This window comes from Oreochromis niloticus, linkage group LG19 (assembly GCF_001858045.2).
Source record: "Oreochromis niloticus isolate F11D_XX linkage group LG19, O_niloticus_UMD_NMBU, whole genome shotgun sequence".
Taxonomy (NCBI): domain Eukaryota; kingdom Metazoa; phylum Chordata; class Actinopteri; order Cichliformes; family Cichlidae; genus Oreochromis; species Oreochromis niloticus.
This window is the reverse complement of record NC_031983.2, coordinates 12227880-12244300: the sequence shown is the minus strand read 5'-3', so window position 1 is coordinate 12244300 and position 16421 is coordinate 12227880. Positions and strand designations below refer to the sequence as shown.

At 42.0% G+C, this 16421-nt stretch overlaps 2 protein-coding genes across 3 annotated transcripts in view; one reads left to right on the top strand and one right to left on the bottom strand.

The window, feature by feature from the left end:
- Positions 1-3640, top strand: part of ltk (leukocyte receptor tyrosine kinase) — a 60965-nt gene extending 57325 nt beyond the window's left edge. For both annotated transcript variants that reach the window (XM_005477065.4, XM_005477064.4), the window contains exon 29: positions 53-3640. In XM_005477065.4, coding sequence (XP_005477122.1) covers positions 53-1090 — 1038 coding nt within the window. In that variant the 3' untranslated portion in view covers positions 1091-3640. The remainder of the gene's footprint in view (positions 1-52) is intronic.
- Positions 3462-15418, bottom strand: itpka (inositol-trisphosphate 3-kinase A). The gene is made up of 7 exons (XM_003453075.5): positions 14459-15418; positions 9842-9941; positions 8268-8481; positions 6794-6998; positions 5478-5579; positions 5003-5074; positions 3462-4496 (listed from the first exon to the last, which is right to left on the bottom strand). Exons 1-7 carry the CDS (start codon positions 14867-14869, stop codon positions 4227-4229), a joined length of 1374 nt encoding a protein of 457 aa, XP_003453123.1. The 5' UTR covers positions 14870-15418; the 3' UTR covers positions 3462-4226.
- Between the last annotated feature and the right edge of the window lie 1003 nt (positions 15419-16421).

The following is a 16421-nucleotide window of genomic DNA, read 5'->3' as shown; positions in this document are numbered from 1 at the left end:
TTTTGTTCTGCTCTGATTATCATTTAATCCTCACTCTTCTTTTCTCTCCCAGGATCCAGATGTGATCAACACGCCTCTACCTGTGGAATATGGCCCCAACACGGACGATGACGGAGGCACTGTAATCCGTCCTACTGACCCGACATCTACCTGCCTCACTCCACTTCTAGTCTCACACCCTCCCTCCCAGGATTGTCCCTCCCAGCTGGGTTTCTCAGCCATGGGCCTGGGTCCCACCCCTCTTCCCCCGCAGCCTACAAAGCCCCGTCTGCTCCTGCAGAGGACCCAACCTGTCCACCATGAAGTCACATCATGTCGCGAGGTTTTGGAGCCATGCTGGGCTGAGCCCGTTCCTGCCCCTGGTTTGTCAGCAGTCTCCAACTGGCTCCATCCTGAGCCTCCTCATCACCGACCCTGCTCCAGAAACAGCTCTTCCTCAGAGAACCAGAGGCTGAAGAACAAGACTAAGAACCTCTGGAACCCCACATATGGATCCTGGGTCTTGGATAACTTAAGGGGGAAGAAGGCGCTCACTCACACCCAGTCCATGCCACTCTCGAGCTCCACCTCCAAAACGCAGACCCACAGCCCAGCTTCAGAAAACCACGAGGCTGGCAGTGACGGCACCAGCAGCACCTACCTCAGCCCTAAAAGCCTCTGCACTTCCTCGACTTCATCTTCTTCTTGCCAGGCTCAGGCTGCCTCTAGCACGTCCTCCCATAAGACCCCAGCAGGCGGTGGCACAAAATCTATGGACCTTGCTAAGCTCCAGAGTTTCCCCTGTGGCAACGTCAACTATGCCTACGACGAGCAAAGCTATGAGGCAGAAAGCCTGCCGTTGGTTGTGCCCAAAGCCCCAGAAGATGTGAAAAACACCAGCTCTGCTACCAGTGTCTCATCAGGGACTAGCCTGGGACTGGCATTAGGCCTCCATACCCCCTCATCCTGCATGCCCAAGCTTCTGCTGCTGAAGCGCCATGCCAGCTACGGGCACGAGGATGTGAGGAGACACACCAAAGCTGAGAAACCCACACGTGACAGAGACTCTGGCTTTTCTCTGTCTGAAGACCTCAGTGTTACTCCTATCTAAGAAAAGGATAACACTTCAAATGTCACCTGACTCCGTTTCTCACAAACTGAGACTTTAGCTCTGGAATTTTTAGAATAAAAAGCATGACCATGAAGGCTCCTTCATGGTCGAGTGCCACAGTGTCTGAATCTTACAGCTCCTGGAATGCTGGAAAACACAACTGAACATTCCCATCCACACAAACACTCTGCACTGTAATACAGAGAGCCAACACTGGAGCCCTGTCAAAGGCTTCTGATACCATAGTAGCTGAACACTGATGCTGAAACACTGGGAGACTCGCGGCCCTGCACTTCCTCAGTGTCCACACTGTGGGTGAGGGCTGCCAAAACGTAACTGCTGTTGATGGACTCCTTTTATAACTGTTATTTTTTCTTTTTGCTGTATTTTATTCATGAAAGCTTTGCTGGCAGTATATTTGAATTTGTAGTATTTAGTGTATGACCATAAAAGGCTAAAATAATATTGAGTCATTGGGAGGAGAATCTCCAAGACGTTTTAATTTCATAGGTATACATTTTTTGAAAAGTAATTCCACTCTTTTGATGCTGATGGGCAGAATCACAGCTATATATACACTTTAGGACCTTATACTACTAGTTGGTACTCTAATATAATTGGTTTCATCCCGTTCAATGTGAAAACACTTCCTCTGGCAATAACGTGTATTTTCTGACGTGGTAGGTGAAGCACGACGGAGTCTGTTTTCAGCCTTGTTCTCAGCTAACTGGATGCTGGTCTATAAATTAAAAGTTTGGGGGGTTTAAACTCTTTGTGACTCTGGATCAGTGGTTCTCAAACTGGGGAGGGGCCCCACCTAGTGGAGCAAAGAGCCACTGCAGGAGTGGTGTTAGGAATCAGGGTACACTCAACAAAGCGTTGAGCTGCTTGCTAACGCAAACATCTCATCAGCCAATCAGGTGGCAGCAACTTGATTTAGGCATTTAGGCATATTCAAGGCGACCTGCTGGAGTTCAAAGGTGATTTATGACCACACTGTACCCATCTTCTGATCCAATAGAGCAACTTTTGGGATGTGGTGGAAAAAGGGATTCACATCCTGGATGTTGGAACTTTGTGATGCTGTCATGTCAGTATGGACCAAAATCTCTGAGGAATGTTTCCAGCACCTTGTTGAATCTATACTATGAAGAACTGAGGTAGTTCTGAGGGTAAATGGGGCCTACCCCTGCATTAGTAAGGTGTATCTAATGAGGTGTAAATATAACTTTATGTATGCTAATGCTTTAGTGTTGACTTGCATCTTTTTCACAGTGCGCTAAAAATTGTGGGATGGGGGTCGTGAGCTTGAGTGTACCAGAAACAGTCTGAGAACCACCGCTCCAGATTGAAATAATGGATGTTAGCTTCTGAAGAAACCGGCCCACCAAATTAGACACATTTGTTTTCTTTGAGTTTTTTTTTTTCTTTTTTTTTTTGGATGAGGTCTCGTTCCCCTTGTCCCATTATTTACTTGGCTTCAGAGATGTTTGAAGAGTCCGAGTCTGATGACGATCTTGCAGCTAAGAAAATAGGAAAGCTATTTTTGTACTTGCTCCTACTTGCTTACACTGGACTAACATTACATTTGTAGCTGTTTGTTGTTGATGTTTTGTTTTTGCATTTGCATTCAGTCATGTTAATGACGAATCTGTAATCGATCACTGCCATTCGTACTGCTACACTGCCTCTATAGATGTAGTGCTGGTAGTACTTACGTTTACTCAACAGGGGGAGGTATTCAACTCTGAAATACCAAACAAGTTGCTGTATTTATGCTTTCAGGTTATTCTTATTTAATCGAGTTTATAGTTGTACTTGGTGTGTGACATTATTTTGAGCCTAAACATGGCAATATTATATTTTTTGATATGTTGTTACATTTATGTAAGAGTTCTGTGGGCTTACTGTGTGTTATAAGATCAGACCTGCTGATATTTGTGTCTTTATCTGCTGTTTATCTCTTTAAGAAAAAAAAAAACGTTTGTGCCATATAGCAATACTGATTACTGTGGATTGTTTTTTTTCTCATTTTCTTAAAGAAGAAAAAAAAAAAGACCCTCATCTTACTCATAGTTTATATTTCTTACGTCCCGGTAGATTTTATTTCACACTCATTTCAGTTTTTATTCCTGTATTTTTGTAGCTGAGGATGCCTCAAACAAAAGTGCAAAGACATTCTATGCAATATACCGTCTTTACTTTCATCTCACCTAACTGTGCCCCAAATAAATCAACATATATCAACCTCACTTGTGTAAGTATGATCAGTTACACACATTTATATCCCTGCAAAAGGCCGCCAACTCTGTCCCGACTAACACGCGTAACACATGCTGAAATAGTGTTCCACTGTTAAAGATAGAAGAAAAACGTTGTTCCCATTTTAATTTCATTTACATTTGCATTTGATGACGTCCATCACCGGAAATAAAAACCATTACAAGTTTGATGACAGGAATGAACTTGATTAAAGAGAAATAATCTGCTATACAATGAAAGACAGTTCACCAAAGACTAACACACATAATACACTCCAATCATTACGCAGTAGACTGTGCTATACTGGGAATGTGCTATATTTTGTAGTTATAACTGTGAGGTCTGTGAGCCAAACAGTTACATACTGAACATACACCCCAACCTTTAATAATACACTGAAGGCTGATGGTTACAGTAAGTGGTGTAACGTGAGAATGAGTCTGTAACTTGTGCTCGTTCGCTCGCTTCTTGAGACAATGAACAGGCACATTTTCATGAGACTTTTCACTTGTAACATCCTGAAAGTGAAATGCACAATGCCTGCACTTCCACTTCTGTTCATCGTGTAGGAGGCTGAATTAGTGTCGGTGCATTTTCTCAATCATTTTGTTTATAGTGACAAAACTCCCTGCTTCTCTCTGTTCAGCATCCGTCGCACAGCATCGGTTTTTTTTGTCAGTGTCGATGCTAAATGTGGTCACATTACAGTGAAAACCTGAGCCTCGGATCTACGTTTGATGCCCGTCATGTTCTTGTTTTCATTTTTAGTATTCTGTGCTTAAAAAAAATAACCCAGAGCAATCAATCATATCTGAAACCATCCTGCGGTGTCCATCAATATAGTTGCTGTTCCTTAAACCCGTTAAGTCAAAGGTCACTGGCTGTGTGTTTCTGTATTTTGGCTGTTTTCTTTGGTAACCGAGCTACTGGTTTCTGCGCCGGCGGCACTGCTCACAGACTCCAGTGTGTGGATGAGGTTTTCCAAACCCCACAGGTAACCATCCTCCCGGTTTCCCTCCTGCCAGGGAATGTCATGGCTTAATGTCTGGCCCTCTGGTAATGCCGTGGTCTTGCCAAAGTCAATAATCCAGACTTGCGCGTTGCCCGTATGGTCATGGATAAAGAGGAGAGAGCTGCCAATGACCTGATAAAACAAAAAGCTGTTAGTATTAGCTTTTGATTCTTCATCTTCTGCTTTTAATAATCCACTCTTGCATCAATACAGATGGGCGACATATTAAAAAAATCTGCAGCAGTACTTTTTCTTTTAATCCAACACATCATCAGCTGTTACATGACGTACAACTGGCCAAAAATAACGTGATAATTCAGCCACTGTTCAGTGTAAGCAGTACGGATACACAGCCGGTTACCTATGTTAACTTTAACAGTCCAGTTTCATGTTGAAATATTTTTTATGCAAGTAATACTATTATGTAACACTCAGTACCCGGTGTGTGTTTGATGGCGATCTCAAGCCTGTCATTAAAAAAAAAAGAAATAAGTAAGATAATATTTTCTAAGAAAAACTGTTTGTTCCCCTGAGTGGGGCTTTGGAGGAAGTGCCAGGTGCAAAAATATTATTTGGCTGCTTTGTTTGCTTCCCTTTAATTTGCCACACATCTTTACTGTACGCAGAGGAGCTCTCACCTCGTGTCGCTTGAAGAACTCTGATGTCTTCAGGGCTTGCTGGATCTCTGTCAGTTTGTTCAAATATGACTTCTGTGGTTGAAACAAAAATTAAAATAATTCATATATTAGATGGATTAGATAGCTGGAACACAACAGGATGTAGGCAGAGTGTATATTTGAGAACCTCCTCCCTAATAGAAAATTCAAACAGCATCACAGTGTGAATATTTGCTCTGTGGTTTACTCTCGTAGATCGCTTCGAGGCAGTTTTTGTTTGCCTTTAGAGCTTTTTTCAAATGTAAAGGCAGAGCCGACAAACAATTTCTATCTGTTCAAACACTGAACGCGGATGTGGGAGCTTACTCGGCTGCTGCATTCGTAGCTGATGAGCCGTTTCAGGTTAACGCCTGCACCGCTGCACTGTGTGTCTACTCCGAGTCCTTACACGGATGAATAAAAATGTGCGTGAAGAGGATAACTGAATGCCACGTACCACAATGTTGACGTTTCCACCGACAAAGTCCTTGAACACTTGGATGACATCCCGCTTCGATCTTGTTTTCTTGAAGTCGGTTCGACATGTGCCGTCGCTTTTCTAAAGAAAAAAGAGAGAGAGACAACCATTCAAACCTACGGGCAATTTAGATGCACCGATTCGCCTAATCCCACTAACTGCATGTCTTTGGACTGGGAGAACATGCAAACTCCACACGGGAATGCTGGATTCGAACCCAGGACCTTCTTGCTGTGAGGCAACAGTGCAAACCACAATGTGGCACCATGCCTCATATGAACATTACACAATAAAATAAGTTCAATTCAAGATAATTATCTGGTGTGTGAACTGAAATTTAAGGTTGTGTAGCACAGGAAGAGTAACTAGGAGGCCACATAACTCAGATGTTAAACTCTGATTTAAAACTGCAATTAATTAATTTTTGGCTGCAGACTTAATATATATGAAGCCCCGGTCTTTCCTCCCCACTGCTGTCAGACTCCACAATAAAGACTTTTGCAGCTGATCAAACACACAAACCCACACATGTGCAATAAGACTGCTATATGTGCAATTCTTCTTCTGACGAAGTTGTATTTTTGTATTTTCCTACTCAGTTGTATATAGTATTTGTATTTCCATTTTATTCTATTGTATATATTATTCTATTCTATTTTATTCTATTGTATATGGTATTTTATTTTATTTTATTTTATTGCTTTCCAGTGTTTTCTAATTTCTGCTACATAACTTTGCACTTTGCTGTAACAAAACAAATTTCTCACCTGTGGGACTAATAAAAGTCATCTTATCTTATCTTATTAATCACTTTCGCTTTCTCTGTCTCCATCAGCACCACTGCTAAGTGCCTAACTACATTCGGTGTCTATTGCTGTCTCTGTTTTGCTGTTGTTTGGTGTTGCGTAGCTGCAGTAAGCTTATCAAAGATCTTTAACAAAAGGGGATGCTTGGTGTAGCCAATAGTGACTGATCAGAGTAGTGGGAATGAAAAAAAGAGTAACATTGAAGGCAACTAAATAACGACCTTGAATAAGCTAAAAAAGATCCAAAGAGCAGAGAAGTTCAGTCTGAGTTCATTGTCAGTGAGAAAGCCTTCATATTACAGGCAGTTATTCCCCCAGTTGTTGTCCGAATACTGGTGTAAGGAAATTCAAATATTAAATATTATATGCTTTACCTTACAGTGCCTGATATGACTGATATACATACGGATTCTGATCCTTTGTGTAAGTTTATTTTTTCCTTCCATCACACTAAAAATATCCCACATCATAGCACATCATTCCTTTTACCTTGATCCCCTCTATCCTGAAGCCCAGGGTGTTGGTGGAGCTCATGGACTCCCTCCACTGCATGTAACGAGGCTTGGTGACCCCGCGCTGGGAATGCTCGTGAGGAGTTGGCCCCTCGCTGTCTACCTCCACCATTTTGTTATAGAGGTCTTCTCTCGGCTTGGGCCGTTCCCTCGCTCTCACAAGCTCCTCCTCCAGGTATGTCCTTCAACAAGAATGGCGCAAAGGATTTTCAGGTGCTGAATTTAGGCTATTGGCATTTGAAGTGAGAAGTTTAAAGGCACAGAAATGTCAGTGAACTTTCAGGGTTTGTCTGGTCTTAATCACTTATCTTGAGTAATCAAGATGAAAGATAAGTAAGATTAGTCAACACTCGCCCACTCCTTTTTCATACTCAACTTTACAGAGCAATTTTTCTTTAGTTGTGCTAAAAGCCAAAGAGATCTACATCCTTCTAGCAAATGTTAGAAGAGCTTATCAGTGCACAGAAGAGGGGGGAAAAAGAAAACCTGCAACTCTAAAAGCCTTTATTTCTGTTTATGAACATTACAGCAGCACACTCACAGTTGGCATACTCATTCGATAAAGTTACGTGCCAACAGATGCTAATTTCATTTTCAGTTTGCGAGCCACACTTCCTCTGTGCTGAAGAGGGAAGCTAAGAGGAGACTCCAGTGTGCAGCATTTAGCTGAGTGAAAGCGTGAGTGTGTGTTTGTGCAACTTAGCGGTTTTGCAACTGTGTGGTTGAGAGTGTTTTTGACAAAGGGGAGTCTCCAGGGACACCCTGAGTGTGTGAAACTCTGTGTATGCATACGAATAGTTTAGAAATAAAGACACACGAGCACCAAACAGGCAATGAAACGCTATGCTGGGTGTTTCTGTAAGCGTAGTGTGTGTAACTCTCATACGTGTGTGTTTGTGTGAGTCAGTGTCTCTAAGTCCGTGTGCGTATGTGTGTCTGCGTATTTTTTTTTTTGCTGAACCGGAAACAAAACCCTCAGAGGGGTGAGTGTCGGTACCTGCATGCCTCTGCATGCGCTAACATATGCATGTATACGCTCATGTGTGCATTCAAGCATATATGTATGCCATTGTGTGTTTGTATGCCCGTGTGCGTGCGCATGTGTGTGTTTGCCTATTTGTGCACATGATACACTGAGACACCCCACCCGCTGTGGCAGGAAGCCAAGCATATAGCCTGCAGTTAGAACAGGTGTTCCCTTGTAGAGCAAAACCACTTTACGCTGTATGTACCATCACTCGCCTGCACTTTCCTTATTAATTCATTAAAAAAAACACTAACTACTAACAACTAGCAGAATAGTGTGGTAGTGATAAAAAAAAAAGAAATATTATTAATGCAGTTACATGTATTACGTGTATGTATGGCTCTGTTATCAAAAAATACACATGCAGAAAAAATAAAAACAGTGCATAAAAATTAATTACATGTAATGAAGACAACTTTCGTACCTTACTCCCATTTTGCAGTCCATAACATTAGGAAGGTCAAAGTTTGCCAGTAAATCAGTCATATGAAGGAAAGACTCTCCGTCTTTTTCCACAACTCCGTGGTATCCAGGCACAAACGGGAGCAATGCGTCATTCCTCAGCTTCTCGAAACACTGCATCTCATTCTCTGAGAACTTTTTCAGAATGGTGCCCTCGTCTGCTGCTTTGAAGTTGCCTGAGATTAGATGAAAACAGGAATGAACAACGGCCTGATTTTGCCAGTGTGAGGTAAATATACCTGCATGTGGAGACTTGGGTGATACTGGGAAATTAAAGTGTCCATCAATGTAAATTCATTGTCTGTGACAAGTAGGTACTCTAATATAATTCTTTTGAATTAAATTTTATTTTAAATTAAATTAAATGACTCGTAACCAAGCGAAGACTTCTGTGGATGAAAAACAAGGAGGTACCTAAAGTTGCTGCAGTTCTTTGATTGGCCACTTAAGGCAGGTTCCAAAAGAACCGCCCTCTGACCCTCATGTAACAAATACCAAATTCAGTCATAAAAATAAAATGCTTAAAAATGGCTTTAGTCTCTCCCGTTTCTTTGCCTCTTCTTAACAACAAAACAGAGCTGAAATTTTATTAAGACCCAACATACGCCTTGATATAGGTTATTTTAAACTAATAATAGGATAATAGAAGCTATCAATCAAATATGCCACGCCCCTAACTTTAATCCTTACTACACACAGACTGAAATCCTATAGAAAGTTCAGTGTGTGACATCTTTGAATGGCAGGTGGATTCTTTGACTAGCTTCAACTCCCTTCATCCACCTAATTTAGCCATAGAACTGTGTGCTTTGACTGTATTTGTTTTCTGGAGCACTTTAATACGATTATCTGACAAACAACATTAGGAATGGCCTGTCCAAAATGTATATTTGTTGCATAACAATCTACTTTTTTAATAGTATGATAGTTACTTAGTACTAATTAGCAGGCATTGTGTCACCCACACAGTCGCTAACCAGGACTGCTAGAGTTAGCGTGTAACGCAGCCCACCACCCTCTTGTCTGAATATGTTCACATCAGGTTCCAAAAAAACAACCTGAAGCTTCGGAAAGAGCTTTCAAAAACTAATGCTAGCTACGTCCATCTTTTATATACAGTCTATAGCTGGGGTGCAATTGTAATGGATTTTTCTTGCCTAATTGTTTTTTAGTTAGTGTCAGCTTTTACCAGGCGATGTTGGGAGAATTTGGTACTTTCATAGAACAGCAGATTTTCAGGAAATGCTTTGGTTTAGTCGGGGGGCAGCACCTGGAGAGGATGAGTAGGCACCATAAGACATGACTCCCTTGCTATGTGTTCTTCTCACATGAGCTCTACCGGGCATCACAAACCTCTGTAATACAGAGGTGGCAGTTTAATGACTAACGTCTGGTCTGACATGACTAATGTATAGCAAAGTTCAGGGCAGCAATAAATATGGGGAAACAACTTGCAGTATTTACTTCCACTAAACCGGTAGACAAATATTATGTAATTTGTCTGAGTCAAGTTTGGTTTATGTGAATAGATCACACCTTTATGCCCGGCTAACTGGACCCAGTTTATTCTTTTCCTCTGGGACACACTGAACGGCCAGTGGACGAACGTCTTTAGCTTCCACCACGGTGGTTTGCTCTGGTGAAGTCATGCAAGAGAACAAAGAGAAAAGAAATTAATTCATGTTGAGTTAAAAGAAATGCAACATTTCAAAACCTGCTAAAGTTAAGAATTATTTTAAGCACTAGGGTCTAACTGTGGGCTCTTTATTGGTCTGATAGCAGGAAGGAGTGGTGTTAACGGGCCTTCGTCCACTCCACTTTGTTCACTGAGTAGTTATCTGATCACACGGAAACTCTGCCCAGTGAGGCTGATGCCAGGTTTTTGGTTTTCCTCTGCATGAAACCCCCTATCTAGGTCAGTTAAATGCCATTTCAGTGGAAACTCGTATCTCATTCAACATCTCTATTCAGCATCTCCAACGTGGCGTGGTGATTTGCTGACAACTTTGATTCACAGTGAGAGAATCTAAGTCTCCAAAACCTCCTGCTGAAAAACCAGGAGCCTGTTTGCAGCTTAATTCCTTTCCTGGTTGCAGTGGAAAAATCTGGAATGCACCTTTAAGTAGGATTTGTCATCTTAGCTAACCAATAAAAATTTAGCAGGTCTGAAAGTAAAAATAAAATGACATGACTCAGGAGTATTCCACGTTTTCTTGGTGAATCGGTTTTGTTTTTTGTGGATTACTTTTACCATCATCCCCAATTTCTTCTTCTTTCTCTTTCTCTGTCTCACACCACGCGCAGAACAAACACGTCAACAGCTTGCACTTTTACAGAAACACAGAAATGCTTCACACTTACGTGGAACTGCCTGTTTATCTTTCCTCCAAGAAAACTTACCAAATCTTAAATAAAACACTAAGATTTTTTGTGCTTCTTCAGATCATCTCAAAACTAATTAGAAGTGCAACTAAAGCAAAATAAATGCATTCCCACTTTTGGGATAGAAAGACCAGTGTGTGTCCTTGGAGCTTAGGTTTTAGCCTTGAGAGGTCATTACAGTCTGTGTGCTCTGATCGAAAGAGGAAATGAAACAGGGGCTCTTCTCTCAGTGAAACCCTCAGCTCATGCTTGAGTATCTCACAGTTTACCATCCTCGCTAATAGCAGAAGTCTTCAGGGGCCAGCCGGGGCTCTCTTAAATGTCAGGTGATATGCTTCACTTGATTTTACTCTTACTTGTTTGATGATAAGACTGCACTGTGAAGACTTCCACAAGCAAGCAGGTTTAATTTCAGATGCTTTTCTTGATTTATCAGTTAATTTAGGTACTTTAAGTGCACACATTTTCAGCACATTAGTGAGAGAAACGTGAGAAAAGCTCGAGTAGCTACTGGCTGAAATTCAGTGGAATCTTAGTATTTAGGAATAATTTGCTGTCATCCACAAGCAAGAGGAACCGGAGGCTTAGATCTGAACTCTGCTCTTTATCGTAAACATAACGACCCTGCAGCTCTTAGGCCAGTATTTAGATTTTAAACACAGTCTGACATTGAAACTTCACATCGTTCACCCTGGGCTGCACTGGCCTTGATGACGGAAGAGTTTGGACTGATAACGCTGGATATTATACTGGTTTCGCTCGCATGTTGGAACTTGAAAAGCCAGGTTTGCTCACAGTACATTTTTGCTAGAGAAAAAATAGCAGCTCAAAACATGCCTCGGCACAGGTGGTGGAAAAAAGAAAATCACTTAAGACTTTAACTTAGAAAGAAAAAGCACCAATGGAGAAACAGTGAAAAAATGCTTTTGCAAGTAAAGTGCCAGCATTCTGAGCTCTGCTTATCTAATATTAGCAAAGTCTAGTGAAGAGTTATTCTGTGGTAAGCTGACATCTGTGACCTATACCTATTATTATGCATGACATTATGAGGTTGTTGGCAACGATGCATGTTTCCATGACTGATTCTGTTACTCTGATTTTGCCTAACAGAGATCAGCCTCCACAGACACAGAGACACATGTTAAATTAGAACTCGGTTCAATACAGTTCAATGTACTTCTATAGCCCAATATCAGAGATATTCACAGGTCATAAAACCATATCAGAGCTTAAAAGAACATATGTTAAATTTTAAAAAGCATGGACATTTTTTTTTAAATGATAAAAAGTATGGTTTAGATATTAAAACAAACATGCAACCCAAAAGTGAAAACGAGAAAAACTTGAAAAACTGTGCAGAAGAAAGCTATTCTCTGTCTCCACCATCCGAGTAATTGCATAGAGATCTAATAAGGGCGGGATACCAAAAAGATTTTTTTTTTTTTAAACAGTGGCTGAATCCTTAACAGTGTCTTGCATTTTAGTTGCTTTTTGCAGCAAAGCGCTTTAAAGTTAAGTAGTTATCAAATAATGTCTCATTATTATTCACCAGCTGTGGAATAATGCGTGTTTGCTCTTTCAAATTAAAAGGAATCCAGCTCCAGGACTAGTGTAATGTTTGCTTAAAGGTCACCCTTCGACAATGTTTTTCTGCTCCGTCAGGCGCACCTTTCTTTGTAACACCCTACTGTGTGAGTGAGACACTGACTCAACAGGCTGATCTGAACAAAGGAGTCAAAAACAACACTCCAAAAAGAAAAACTCACACACACATAGCTGAAATCAGACTTTATGTGACTCAGCCAGGTTCTGCTAAACCAGCCACAATAACTCATGCCTTCCACGTGAAGCCACCTTGACGTGGTAATTGAATGCAAAGCACTGCGAGATTGGCAAATGAACGTGTCCACCTGCTGTTTAGTCGGCTAAAAACATCTCTTAATCTGTGTGCAGCGTCTGCCCTAAAATGTAAACAAGTAAAAGCTACTGATATGTGAGTGTATTTGACTTCCTGAGGCGCTTCTTTGTTAAATGTCAAAGGCCAAACTAAAATTGGGTACTGACCACAAAAACTTTATTACACAATGACAAGTTAGCCTATGCTACTCTGTGTGTGGGTGTCCTTGTGTGGGCTGGAGTGTGGGCTGATGGGAGAGGAGCATAACAGTAGCTTTTATCAGAGTTGACACAAGTGACATTTTCTTTCCATTTTAAGTTACGAAAACGACCTTTTATTTAGGAAGGAATCTAACAGACTGGACACCGTGACGTTCAGCGAGATCGTCCTCTGGGTCAGACGGGCCATGTGTGTTCAGTCTGTTTAAAAGAAAGTGACAGATCCGGACCTTGTATGGAAAGGCAAAGAAAAATGGTCAGCTTTTCAGGCGCACGCACGCTAGCCAAGAGAAAGTCTGAGTCTGAGAGTGGTGACAATGAAGACAAAAAGCAGATTATGCTTTCAGAGTGAAGAAACACAGATGTGACTCACTGTGATCGCACTCAACTTCCCAGCAGCTCATGTGAAGAGACAGCTATCGAGCTCCAGAACTGCAAAAACGTTCTGTTCGGATGTAATTGTACAATAATCAGAGTGATCGTGTGATTTGATAGACAGCTCAGTTTTAATGCAAACGCAAGCATGTCCCCTGACACTTGCCAGCCACAAGAATGTGAAATACAAACAAATTTCCACCCACAGTGAGGGTGAAAGGCCAGTCCTTCAACACAAGCCTGTGTGCTTAAGGAGGGAAAAGGCCGAGGCGTACAGTTCCAAAATATATCAAGCTTGACGTTCAACAGGTCCGTTTTTGACATTAATAATTTGCAATGCTTGAGCTGTGCAAAAAAAGAAAAGAAAGACATTTTGGCACAATCTTTTGTGCAAAACATCCCATTGAAAAAAAGGTTGTATTTTTCGCTCAAGTAGTTTCATGTGGCCTTGAAGATAAAAACCAATAAACAGGATGATACATAACTCTGACATCAGTCATCCAATACTTTCCACGCAACAAAGGCTACCCAGCTTTTAGCAGCATTTTCATGTCAGTTTCTTTTCTTACAGCCTGGTCATTAATGGAATGGGAAAGGCTCTAATGACCAATTGAACATAAGGAGCAATAACATCACTTAAATGGGTGAGAGTCACCCAGAGTTTCATAATGCTCCTGTGCTTTCTGCCAATGCTATTGAAAGATCTCAAAGCATCTTCATACATATGTATTTGTATAGAGAGCAAGAGACACCTGTCAGACCAGTATAACTCACAACTGACATTTCCCAGAACTTCTATGACTAAAACAAGAGATGGAAGATAGCTTGAAATGTAGACGTGATGTGATTTCCCAGGGGATGTGTTTCTGGAGAACTCAGACTGTATGTTTATGTCACTTGAAAACTAAACTAAACAATATAAAATGAAAGGATGCTGTTATCACTCTGTAATTGCCTGTTCTCTGCAGTAACAGTCCCCGTGGGTCTTTTGTTAGGAAGTAGCTTGCTGTTTAAGTGCTGTTTATTTTATTGTTTTGCCCTCTTCTTCTTCTTTTTTAACCCTCAGCTCTTCACGGTGTAATAGCACATTTGCAAAGGCACACAGATGGGGGTCAGGATGGCGGTTTGAAAATAAATAAATAAAAAGACCCAGAGTGGCATTTCTCCACCTCTACTGTTGCTAGCTGTGCATTCGGTTATATTTCACTGTTTAAGAGAAAATGAACATCGTGGCGACCTTGCACCGACCATTAGATCGCTATCTCTTTGCAGTTTACTCACTTCTCCGGGGTCCACCAGATGCTCTAAAGTGACGATGCCTTTGCTTTTGCTCTCGTTGTCACTCAGTAGATCATCCTCGGACTCCACGGCGGAGGATCCCGTGGAGGAGATCGAGGAGTTGGACAGTTTCCTGCGCAGCGTACCGTCCACCGCCCGATCCCAGTCCTCCTGCTGCATCTCCCGGGAGCAGCCGCCCCCCTCCGGGGTGATGGTGACCTGCGGTACCCGGGGCGCATCCATCACAATCGGCGGTCCGGACGACGGGGCGATCTGAGCGGCTGTCTCAATGAGCTCATCGCAAATCTGCGAAGACTTGGCAGCCACTCGTCGCTCTAAACGAGACGCCTCATTTATCCCAGTCACCGAGAACCCGAAGTCCTTGGAGCTCTTTCTCCTGCACTCCTTGGGCATTGGCGAGCTGAATTCGTCTTGAGAGCGCACGACTACAGGCGCAAAGACGCGTCACTCTAACCTTCAAATCTGGTCATTTCACTTTGAGAAAAGTTCAAACGCGACGCAGACCAAAAGGAGCGCGTATCCACTCGATGCTCTGCAGCTCTCCGTCGCTGTTTGCTGTCCAAGCTTAAACGCATTTAAAAAAAAAAGAAGAAGAAAAAGCCTGAGACAGGCTCGCTGCTCTGCACCCTTCGCCGACTGTAAGGTAAAGGGAACCCCTCTTTGGTGGCTCGCGCTTCTACGCGGTTTACTCACGCGCGCGCCACTGTGCGCGCACCCACACACAACTGCACGGCGTTTATTATCTTCCGCATTGTCTTTCTCGCTTCCTGACTGAAACGTTAAACCAGCTGACACGTTAAGTTTTTTTAATGGTTGCAGACTTCCTTCTGACTTGCTTCTCTAGACAAACCTGAGCCGAAACAACAACGGACACCTTCAAATCGATCATCTTTATCAATCAGACACATTGAGCGGAAAAAAATGCTAAATCTAAAGAAACAGAAACGCACACGCTCACATCCACAGAAGGGGGCATCTGTCATAACTGCGTGAAAACTTCGAAATAATTTTTTTCTAAGTTTTCTTATCAAAGGATGTACACGCGCGCGCGCGCACGGACACACACACACACACACAAAGTAGAAGAATGCATAAGATGTTGATTCGTAACTATTTCTAGCTCAGTAATCAAATTTAAGCAAATATATAGTGTGTTAACTCCTCCGCTCAAGCAGCGCTCAGATGATACTCGTGTAAGTGAGTCTGCTTGCAGCTCCTGTTCATCTGTTATAAATATGAACTCCAGCATTGTTCACAAGTCACACTGCGATGAGAGGAAACCCTGTATCCGCACTGGGTCAAAGAGGGGCTTTCTCACTATCATCTCATAATCACGATGACAGAAGGACTGCATGGGGCAGTGCATGGACTTCTAGAAGAGCAGCACCTCAACCTTTCTTCACAAGAGAAAAGCACCTTCATCACAGATGCAGCATTTGCAATAAAAAGAAATGAAGACTTCAAATTAGACTAAAGCGAATAATCAAAAAGATTTCTAAAGGGAGAAAAGGAAAGGAATCGCTCATGATTATTTGTCAAACACAGTGGAGGAAATGTTATGGCATGGCAGAAGTAGCCAGTGTGGAGTGTACAGGGCTGTACTTTCTGCTAAGATTCAGACAAATGTTGCAAAACTGACTGGACGCAACTTCACAGTGCAAGTGAAAAATGACCCTCAGTATACTGAAAAAGCAATCCAAGAGTTTCTCAAGGCAAAGAAATGTCCTTAGTGGCCATGTTAGTCACCTGATTTAAATCTAAAAGAGCATGCTTTTCAGTTACTGAAGACAAAACTGACCCACAAACAAGCAGGAGCCGAACGTTGAGTATGAAGGCAAAAAAGGAGGAGTAATAAAAACTGTTTTATGTTTCAAATTCTGCGAGTTCATCCAGTTACTCTGGAAATGTGTGAGTGTGCATGAAAGTGGCTGCAATTCCTAAACAG